General features: G+C 56.1%; 1 protein-coding gene across 1 annotated transcript; it reads left to right on the top strand.

Annotated features, from left to right (window-relative positions):
* Positions 1–307: 307 nt before the first annotated feature.
* On the top strand, positions 308–10,493 carry ARPIN (actin related protein 2/3 complex inhibitor). The gene is made up of 6 exons (XM_036069922.2): positions 308–515; positions 1,857–1,932; positions 4,914–5,046; positions 7,401–7,607; positions 7,982–8,145; positions 9,065–10,493. The coding sequence occupies exons 1-6, from the start codon at positions 424–426 to the stop codon at positions 9,071–9,073; spliced, it is 681 nt and encodes a 226-aa protein (XP_035925815.2). The 5' UTR covers positions 308–423; the 3' UTR covers positions 9,074–10,493.
* The last annotated feature ends 457 nt before the right edge of the window (positions 10,494–10,950 follow it).

The following is a 10,950-nucleotide window of genomic DNA, read 5'->3' on the forward strand; positions in this document are numbered from 1 at the left end:
TGGGACCTTGGGCAGAGCATAAAGAGCAGCTTCTGTGCGGACCACCCCGCCATCCCTGAAGACTGTTCCCTTTTCTCCATTCCTGCTCCTTCCAGAGCTGAGGGCCTCAATTTCCCCTTTGTGCGTGTGTTGGGGCGGGGGTCTCCCTCTAGTAACCAGAAAGGGAGGGAAAGGGGAGGACTTGGCTCCCCCCACGCCCACAATGAGGCCCCAAGTGCGGCGGGTCTTCCCGGAAGCCCACCTCCCGCGCGCGCCGTCCCGCGGCAGGAATGGGGCCCGGCCCCTTTAAATCCCGCCCGGGCAGGCCGGGCCCGGACCGCGCCCTTCCCGGATCCGCGCCCCCCGCGCTCCCCCGCGCCCAGCCCGAGACCCCGCGCGCCGCCGAGCAGCGCCAGGCCCGCGGGCACAGCGGCCGTGCGCATCATGAGCCGCATCTACCACGACTGCGCCCTCCGGAACAAGGCGGTGCGGAGCGCGCGGCTGCCGGGGGCCTGGGACCCCGCCGTCCACCAGGGGTAGGCCCGCCGCGCTCTGCCCCCGCCTCTGCGGCCCCGGCTAGGAACCCGGGCTCCGGGATTGGGGAGGGGACCGCGATCCGGGTGCGGGTGGGAGGGAAGGCGGACCTGGCCACAGCTACCCCCCACCCCAACGCTCCCCTGCGCCCTGCGGCCGGAGCGCACCCCCTAAAACACAGATAGGCTTAAATCTCCCCACTGCCCCCCCCGCCCCGTACCCTTCCCGACGCCTACACGGAGCTCAAAAGCACCGACCTTTGTCTCAACCCCTCCCCAGCCGTGACTATGAACTCCGGCCACTTGCCTCGGCGCCCTGCCCGCGGGCCTTGGCACAGGCCGCCCCGCTTCCCGCCCCGGAAGGGAGGACGTCGTGCAGTGACCCCAAGAGCGCGGGCCAGTTGGCTTGGCGTGGCCGTGGGAGGGCAGTGCCAGCCTGGAGGCGCGTGGGGGCTCGGGATGGGGGGGTGGCTGTCGCAGGGAGGTTATGAGAACAAATGGACCATTCCATTTGCAGTTAGAAACGCAAGAATTTGGAGGTGAGGCGGTGGGTAGGGTAAGTAAAGTAGAGCGAGTTTCCATTTTCATGCCCATCCTTTCATGTCCCCACCCCCCCTCTCATTTCTGTGGCTCTAAAAAGGGAAGCCTCTGGTTCTGCTTTTTATGAGAACTAGGAGCGGGAAGCGGGGATCTAGTTCCTCTCGGCGAGGGACCCGGCGATCTTGGACTAGTCATAAAACTTCTAAGTTTGGGTTTTCCCGCCATTAAGTGGGTATGAGTGAGGAGAAGAATAGAAAGTGTTTTAAAACAGGTGGAAAAAAAAAACAGGTGAAAAAGGAAGATACTTTATAGCACCTTAGACCCCTCCCTCAAATTTGGCTAAATAAAAAAGTAAAATCCTTTATATTTAGTAAGCACTTAATAGTTTACAAACACCTTCACTTACACGATTTATGCTGTCATCACAGAAGCAGTGAGGTGGCTGTTACTCTCCCATTTTGTAGATAAGAAGACTGAGGCTCTGCTTATAGTAAGCCCTTGTGGGAGGGGCCACAGCTTGGTCTTGCAGCCTGAGGCGTCCCCCCTACCCTCTATGCAGAGCCCCAGCCTTTGGGACCCTCGGAGGAATGGAGGAATGGAGGCCCCATGTGGGAAGCACAAAGAAAATCGTTGTTCAGTACCAGGCCTGCTGGGGTGGGGGTGGGGGGCGGCCAGGTGACTAGCAGATGCTTGTGGGCCCTGCTCTTTGTCCCAGTGCAGACTCTGGCCTGGGCCGTTGAACTTGTGGTTCTTCCCTGAGGACTGACGGAAGCAGCGGATCCCTTCTTTCTCTCACATCCCCAGGGGCAACGGCGTCCTGCTGGAGGGAGAATTGGTAGATGTGTCTCGCCACAGCATCTTGGATGCCCGTGACAGGAAGGTGAGGATGCCTCCCCGGGGACACCCGCAGGGCACTGGCTTCCCGGTCCTCAGCCACCAAGCCATCTCCCTGTGCTTGGCTCTGCCAGTGACCAGACTTGGGGTGCAGCTCATTCCTGGAGGGGCTTGTAGGGCAGGTGGGGGGTGGGTGGGGAGATAGCAGCCCAAAGGGGCCACTGGGTGGGAAGGGGTCAACTGGGACTGTGCTGGGCAGAGGACAGAGGGCAGGACCTGGCTTCTTGCTCACAAGACAGACCAGCCCTAACCCCGTGGCGTGTTTGGGGCTGGGATTGGGAGGGTGAGAGCAGAAGGGGTGAGATGACTGGTTCGGGGCTGAAGCTGTGTGTGAGCTGGAAGGCACTGTGAAGAGGTCCTGTTGCCTTCTGTTTAGAGTGCTGGGAGCCTTGCTGGGTGGGCAGGAAGAATGGCTCTTTATTCTGGGAGGGCCGAGGGCCCAGATTCCTGGCTTCTGGTCTGGTGGTTCCCGCTGCCCGAGGGCCTGATGGACAAGGTCAGAGCGGGTTAGCAGCCTGTGCGGGTATGACGGGGTCAGCAGTGACCTTCCCCTTTCTAGGTACCAGGTCTGTTCCTGGGAGGTCTCACGTCCTTGGAATTTTTTGGAATTGCATTATTTTATTTTATTTTATTTTTAAAGATTTTATTTATTTATCTGAGAGAGAGAATGGGAGACAGAGAGCATGAGGGGGGAGGATCAGAGGGAGAAGCAGACTCCCCGCTGAGCAGGGAGCCCGATGTGGGACTCGATCCCGGGACTCCAGGATCATGACCTGAGCTGAAGGCAGTTGCTTAACCAACTGAGCCACCCAGGCGCCCCAGGAATTGCATTATTTTAAATGTACTGGTGGAATTTGCTTTTAGAAGGAGCCTTGAAGTTCTCCCTTTGCAAAGTGGTGAATCTCTTGGCATGGGCTCGCTCGTCTTTGAATACCACTGTGTGGCTGGGCACTTTGGGTTTCTGGGACCTCCTCGTGCATACAGGTGGGGACGTTGGGCTGGGAGGTGGGTTGCTGTGTGCAGGACCATTGTCCAGCCTATAGTCTGTGTTGTTGACCCTGCCGGGGGCTGCATCTCCCGTGTCTGCACGCCTTCTTCCCTTGCGCTCTCACGCCCCTGGGGTCATGCCGTCTGTCACCCCGCCATCTCAGGTGTGCAGAGACACACCTCTGCTTCTTGCCCGTGTTGCTTTCCCGAGCACTAGTTCTGAATTTCCACCCCCTCCCATACAGCCCCACTCTGGTGTGCTGACCACCTTAGTTCCTTGGTCTCTAAGGCCGAGCTCACCTCCTTGCCACTGAGGCAGGCCAGAGACCTGGTGCTACTCAGAGCCTGTTGCTGTTCTGCGGCCCAGGGGAGAGCCTGCTCGCCCACCCCCTCCTTAGTGTGCAAGTCAGCAGGGTAGACAACCAATCCAGAGCCCCCAGCCAGCCTGCCCAGCAGAGCCGACACTAGTAACTCCAGCCTGATGTGGGGCTCTCTTAGCCCGGCCCGAACTTGCCTCCTCTGAGTTCCTCCTTCCTCGTGATAAGGCAATAGACCTCCCAGCCGCTGGTCACAGGCCTGCAAGCCCCCACTGTCTCTTCCTCCCCTCTCCCCCAGGCCAGCCGTGCCTGGTCCTGTTGGCCTGCTCCCTTGACCATCCCTTCCCTGGCCCTTCCCTTCCTCTTTCCACTGGCCTCACATGGGCCTCAGGAGCTTCGCCTGTCCTCATCAAACTTGCACCTGCCCCTCCTTCCTTCTGGCTGCCCCCAGCGCTCGTCCTTGCCCTGCAGCCAGCTTGTTTCCCGAAAGGCATCTCTGAGGATCTCGCTGCTGCTGAGAAACCTTTGGGGATTCCTTCTTGTCTACCAGATCAAGTCCAAACTCCAAGTACCAGCTCAAGGCCCATCTCAAACTGATCCTACTTGCATTCTCAGCCTGGGCGCCCACGAGGCCTCTGCGTGCCCTGCGTTGCTCAGACACGCACATGGGACCTTGACTTTGATTTCGTACCTGTCCCAGGCTTTGAATAGTCTCCCTACACCCTTTTCCCCCCGCAGTCGTAGGTCTCTCCAGCCTTGGAGACCTTGCCTTTTCTGTTTCTCCTAGGAGGTGGATTCCTCTTCTTCAGTCTCTGGGAGCGTGTCGTCCACCTGCTTGCATTAGAGTAGCTGGCAAACAGCGTGGCCAGCTCGCTCCGTGTCTCCCACTGTGCTTGCTCCTCTATCCTCTCATTGAACCTTTACAGCACTCCTGAAAGTAGACAGCACGTTGTCCCCCTGCCCCAGGGGAAACTGAGGCTAGGAGGGATTTGCCTCAGGTCCCACATGTGTTGGAAGACGCACAATGGCCGCCCTCACTCAGAACCCTCACACAGCCCTTTCCATGACACTTTGGCTTCTTTCACTCCTGCTTCACAGTATTTGGGGTCCTTGGTGCTTGGGTTATGGTTTTTGTTTTTGTTTTTTTTTTTAAAGATTTTACTTATTTATTTGAGAGAGAGAGAATGAGAGAGAGCACATGAGAGGGGGGAGGGTCAGAGGGAGAAGCAGACTCCCTGCCGAGCAGGGAGCCCGATGCGGGACTCGATCCAGGGACTCCAGGATCATGACCTGAGCCGAAGGCAGTCACTTAACCAACTGAGCCACCCAGGCGCCCTTGGGTTATGGTTTTGTGTCTGTGTTTTCTGTCTCTGGCTGGGTGGAGACCGTGGGGTCAGGCCCGGGGCCTGCCGTCTCATGGCTGTCCACGTGGTTCATTTTGTGTGGCAGGTGCTGTACTAAGCACACAATTGGATGAATGAATGAATATTGGGCCGTGGGGGGGGGGAGGCATCTGCCCAGCTTGAATATCTTTTGGCGCTGAGGTGGGATTCAGGGTGGAGGGAGAGGTTGGGGGGGCGGTTTGCAGTGGAGCCCTGTGGGAGTGTGTGTGTTGGAGGGTGGGGGGAGTGAAGCACCCCCCTCACTCTCTGTCTGGCCCCAGGAGCACTACTATGTGCTGTACATCAGGCCCAGTCGCATCCATCGCCGGAAGTTCGACCCCAAGGGAAATGAAATCGAGCCCAACTTCAGCGCCACCAGGAAGGTGAACACGGGCTTCCTCATGTCATCCTACAGTAGGTATCCTCCATCCTTCCTCCCTCAGGGCCTCCTGACCCTGTGGCCTTTCTGTGTCTCTAGGGGTCTCGTGGCCCCTAGTGAGTGTCTTAGTTGTGGTTGGCCTTGAAGCCCATGTCTGGCCTGAGGGACCCTGACTGGACTCCTTCCTGCCCCCCCATTCACTCAGAGGATCCCCAGTGCCCCACCTCAATCCCCAGGGCCTGGCTGGCCTTCCACCTCCTGCCGACTCCTGCAGTCGGGCAGAGTCGTCCATGTACCCGGCTCTGGGCTCTCACTGCCCTTGTGCAGAGCCTCCATTTTCCTGCCCAAATTCCCATGTGATTCTTAGGCCCTTGGTGACTTCATTCCTCTTTCCAGCAGGAAAGAGGGGGGACCAGCAGGCCTGTTAGGAAGCTGTGATGGCCGGATTAAGGGCCTGTCGGTGAGGATGGAGAGACTGGACAGATTGGAGACAGAGGAGGGACAGTGGCCTCGGTGTTTGGCGACGGGGAGAGTGAGGGAGGAGTCAGGGACGACCCTGGGGTTTGCGCTTGGCTGCAGGTGTGGGGAGAAGAGTTCTGTCTGGGACGTGTGCTCGCACTTCCGGGGAGAGGTCAATGTCCACTGGGGCCTTGGGGACACCGTTCTAGAACCCAGGAAGCGGGCTGGGCTGGAGGCACATGTTTAGGAGTCAGGACACACTGCTGGTACTGAAGCTATAAAAGAGGATGGAGTCGCCCAGGAGGCCATCTTGGGGAAGAGCAACCACAGGAGAACAGGGAAGGAACCTGTAAGGGGCAGGAGAAGGGACCCCTGCAGAGGGCTGAGGGAGAGGGGGAGCCTGTGTGTCTCCGAGGCTCAGTGAAGGTGGGGGGTGGAATATGAGGGAGAGGTAGCAATGGGGTCAGGTGCTATCTCGGGCCCAGTAAAGTGGGGACTGCGGAGCCTCTGGCAGGCTCACAATGAAGAGCTCCCAGTGACCCCGGTCAGGGTGGGAGTGGGGGTGGGGGGCGTCTGAAGTAGTGGGTGTCAAAGCCAGAATTCAGGAGGGCATTAAGGAAAGATCCAGTATGGAGAAGGAGAGCCAGGTCCCCGAGGAGGGGGAGGGGGTGGAATCCGGAGCCCAGATGGAGGAACTGGCTTGAGGCGGGAGGGGGACCCGTGGTCCTTTGAGACAGAAACAGAAGAGAAGGAGGAGAGGTTTCATGTGCTTATCGGTAAATTGACAGGTGGTGGCAGGGGGTGAGTAGCCCCACCTCTGGCTTCTGCTATCTTGGGAAGTGGAGGTGAGGAGGTTTGTCTGAGGGACGTTAAGCAGGGCGAGGGCTGAGCAGAAGGGATCAGTTCAAAAGCCCTTGGTGGGAGTGAGGCATCTGGGGAACCCCAGAAAGCATCCCTGACAGAGCTTGGAGGTTTTACACCCTGACGGAAGGGGGTGTGGGCTCCCTGGGCTGGCTGGCTGCTCTCTAGCAGAGCTCTGCCCCCGGCTGTCGGTGTGGAGAGGACCACCTGCAGGACCGTTTGGGGTTGCTGAGCTGGGGGGTCGCTGTGCACACGTTCATGAGGTCTCGGGGCCTTGTGAGTCCTCCTGGCCCTGCAGGTCCTCACTGCTCAGTCTGGGACACCGCTGCCCATCCCCTGGTCCCCAAGCCGGGATCTGCAGATTTGGGACATTTGGGGCAGGCAGGTGAGGCTATTGGAATCCTCCCTGAGCCCTGAGCTTTGCCAGGACGGGGATGAGCAGGCCGAGGAAGAGTATGGGGATCACCACCATTTGCTGCTCATTCCAGCAGACCCCAGCCCAGCCCGGAGACCCTGAGAGCCTGGAGAGAACCCTGGCTCGTCACTGGGGACTCCATGGGAAGGCAGAATTCTGTGGAGGGTTGGGATCCTGCCTCCCCCACTGACTAGCTGTGTGACCTTGGGCAACTCACCTGACCTCTCTAAGCCTTCGTTTTCTCCTGTGTCAAAAAGGAATAATTAAGACATTTACATGCATTGAGGGTCTCCCATGCGCCAGACACTGTGCTGAGTGCTTTACGCGTGTTACTTCACTTACACCTCACATCAACCCTATCAGGTAGGTACCGTTTTTATCCCCATCTGTCAGGCCCAGAGAGGTTAAGTCACTTGCCCGAGCTCACGTGGCTTGTAAACAGATCGGCACCAGGCAGCCTGGCTCCAGAGCCCACGCCCGTAACTCCTCTGCCAGGAGTCCCCCTGGTGAGTCCCGGCACCGTGGGGTCGCAGAGCTCTACCTTCAGGTGCTTATGAGTATGTAGAACCCTCAGGCCTCCCCTGGCTCCTGAAAGACCCCCCTGCGTGCTTGCTTTTCCAGCAGTAACGACCTTCTTGTGCTGTGTGCCTACAGAGGTGGAAGCAATGGGGGACACGGACAGACTCACGCCCGAGGCGCTGAAAGCACTGGTACAAAAGCCAGAGCTGCTTGCGCTGACGGAGAGCCTTACCCCCGACCAGACAGTGGCGTTCTGGATGTCCGAGTCAGAGATGGAGGTGATGGAGCTGGAGCCGGGGGTCGGGGTACGGCTGAAAACTCGAGGCGATGGCCCCTTCCTGGGTGAGCATGTCCCCGTGGCCTGAAGAGGCTCCTGGCCTCCTGTTTGAGGCTCCTCTACCCCTCCTGCTTAGAACTCATGGGAGCAGGCCAGGTCTGCTTAGTCCTGAGATTTAGTCCTAAGTCTCTGGACAAGTGCCCTGGGGCCAACAGCCTAGACACTCTGGATCCTGGGGTGCCGCCCAATCCCGTGGTTCCTGTGGGTGATGTCTCCTATCTAGTGCCTCGGGGATCACACTCAGGGCCTCCCCGAGGGCACCCAGGTCTGAGAGAACAGTGGTTTAACCCAGGCCTCGGAGACCCCAGCAGAACAGGCCAGCCCCCTCTATGTTTCCAAAATAGGGAGATGGGCCATTCAACTTCTTCCCTCCTTTCAGAGTCATTAGCCAAACTTGAGGCTGGAACAGTGACCAAGTGTAATTTTGCTGGTGATGGAAAGACAGGGGCATCCTGGACAGACAACATCATGGCCCAGAAGTCTTCGGAGGGAGCCACAGCGGAGACCCGAGAGCAGGGGGACGGGGCGGAGGACGAGGAGTGGGTAGGTCAAGAGAGATGACTGTGGGCCTGGCATTGGTACAGTCTACCTCTCGGCAGGAGTTTTGTCTGCACGGGCTGAGGTTGGGTGTAGATCAAGAACGCAGCAGCACACAATTCACACCCCCATTTCACACCCCCAGCTTTGGTGGAATTCCACGGGATTCCTGAGTGTGTGTTAGCCTCAGGAAAGTTCTTTTCAAGGAATGAAGGGTGACCACTTGAGACCTTTCTTTTTGGTGGCTCTGAACTGTGCCAATCTACAAGAAAGTCCCAAAGATTGATAAAAGCAAGGGATGGAAAGAATGGACTATGGAGGGGAACCTGTGAAACCTGATGCCGTTAAATCTCCAGACATTTTCACTTCCAGTGAATACATTAGCCATGTTGTGGCAGCTGAGCTGAATGAGCATTTTTTTCCCCCTCCTTCGTTCTGGGCTCCCTGCCCAAAGTGGCTGCAAAATGGCTGGCTTGGTCCTCACTAGGTTGGGTATTTTTTTTTTTGCCAAGGATCAGCCCCCTAGTTGATCTTTAGTCTATCCACGGTCGATGTGTTTTTCTGAAGCGTATTTCACCCGAAGATTTGAATTGATGTCAAAAGGCCCCAAATTGAACATTTAAAACAAAGTCACAGAAGAATGGGCTATTTACCTAGGTGATGCGGATAATGATACTTGCCAGAGAAAGCAGGGCAGAAAGAGTGGAGGGTCTGGAGTCCCCTTTTTCTTAAAAAAGTGAGTCTCAGAATGAAAAACAATTAGAGCCACCAGACCCGATCCCTGGGCCCGCTCAAATGAGGTGAAGCCAAGAAAGGTGGCTGAGGGTTCCGCCGGTACCCCTCAGGGGAATCCTTGTTTGTCTGATGACTTGTAGGAGACTTTTATGAAATGCGCTCTGTTCATACCTCTTTACTTAACCCCGAGGACGACTGAGGTGAGTGGGAGTGAAGCGCCTCCCAGGCCCACCAGCACTGCTGAGAATCTCTTCCATCAACATCGACTCTGGAGTTCGAGGGAGCGGTCCGCCAAGCCTTCCCTGGTTCTTCCTACAGCTGCCACGGAATGCTCTTGGAATAAGCAGTGCTAAAATCAAATCCAAGACGGTGACATGAGCAGTGGCGCCCCATGCTGTGGCTCATGGAGGGGCCCTCCCTCGATGTGAGTCTAGATCTCCTAGATGTTTCCATGGTGGCCCTTGCCCTTAAATGGCAGCCTTGTTTCTGGAAGCAGTCAGTGGAACCAAACTTGGTCTTTGTGTAGACTTGGGGAATGTCCCTCATCTGCATGCAGAGTGGCTCAGGGGTCCCTTCCTCTGCCCTCGTATTTTCTCCTATACCTTCCACGCCTGCTCCCCCGCCCCCCTGGCCCAGTGCTCTGAGTTATAGTCTTTGCTCTCCTGTTCAAACTTCCTTGTCCCCTCTGTGCCCTTTTCCTCCCCTAGAGCTGCCAATTCTTTATTCCTCCTCTGGTTCTCTGCCACACGGGGGGGTTGCTGTCTCCTGACCTCCCTGGCTGCTTTGCTGGGGATGCTGTTCTCAGGGAGGCCTAGAGTCTTCACAGGTGTGGCTGGCTGGTCCCCACCTTTCAGGCTCACCCTGCCAGGCCACATTTTGATAACACCTTTGCCGCTATCGTTCTGTACTTTGAGAACTTTTTATGAGTGAGTAAATCTTCAGAAAAGGATTCCTCTGCATTGACCGGGTTATGTCAGGTATTAACGGTCTTCCAGCTGAGCAGTGATCCTATAAGAAGGAAGCCATGTCTTTTTGATCATGAACATCGCCTTGCTGGGTAGTGCGCCCACACTCAGATCCAGGACGGCTTGTGGAGTTGAAATCCACGTGTCCTAAGAATGGGGCAGAGACTTGGTGGCATTTGGATCCTGCTGGCCTCAGGGACAAGAGAGGGTGGTGGTGAACTAACAAGTGTTGAGCCCCCTAATGTATCGAACACGGCACTAGATGCTTTCCATGATGATAATCGTAGCCACTGACTGTCGAGTGCTTCCCGGTGCTAGTGTACATATCCCCTGCTTTTCAAAAGTTATATTAGGACACTTGACGTTCATGAAAGACCTACCTTAGTACCTGTTTTTTCTAACCAAAAGAAATCTGTGTTTTTATGAAAATAAGGCAAAAAAAAAAAAGGAAAATAGCATTCAGCATTTGTTTCGCAGGGAGCCATTATAGAGGCCGCGCACCCCAAGTAGTGAGAGCGACCCCACCAGTCTCCTCTCCTGGGAACATCTATGCTTTACTTCAATTGATTTCGTGTGTGTGTCAGCAAGATGTGCCCAGAAAAGCCTAAGAAAACGCTCAAAAATTTTTCCATATAAATGAATGGTGATTGCTTCCTCACTGTCTCTCATTTCAGTTTACAAAAGGTTTCATAGGAATGCTGTACTTTTTGGATAGTAGGGGAAACCTGTACTTGCTAAGCACTTGCACCATCTTACTTCACTGTCACAACAATCCCGTGAGGTATGTGTGATTATTATTCCCAATTTTTTCATATGATTCCGAAGCTTAGAGTCTCCATCTATAGTATATAGAGGAAAGAGGAATTTCAACTCAGGCAGTCAGATTGCAAACTCTGTATTCTTTACTGGGTTATTCTGCTTCCACATGTACACTCCAGGGAAGAAAAGGGGCTTCAGAAAGGTTAAGGCTACTTGCCCAGATTCACAGCTGCTAAGTGGCACAGCCAGGATTTAAATCCAGGGCTGTCGAAAGCAAAGCTTATGTTCTTCCCCCGTCCTTTGCCTCCTTGGCCTACAGAAGGACCTTGGACATGGGGGCCAGAGGAGTCCT

This window comes from Halichoerus grypus, chromosome 8 (assembly GCF_964656455.1).
Source record: "Halichoerus grypus chromosome 8, mHalGry1.hap1.1, whole genome shotgun sequence".
Taxonomy (NCBI): Eukaryota; Metazoa; Chordata; class Mammalia; order Carnivora; family Phocidae; genus Halichoerus; species Halichoerus grypus.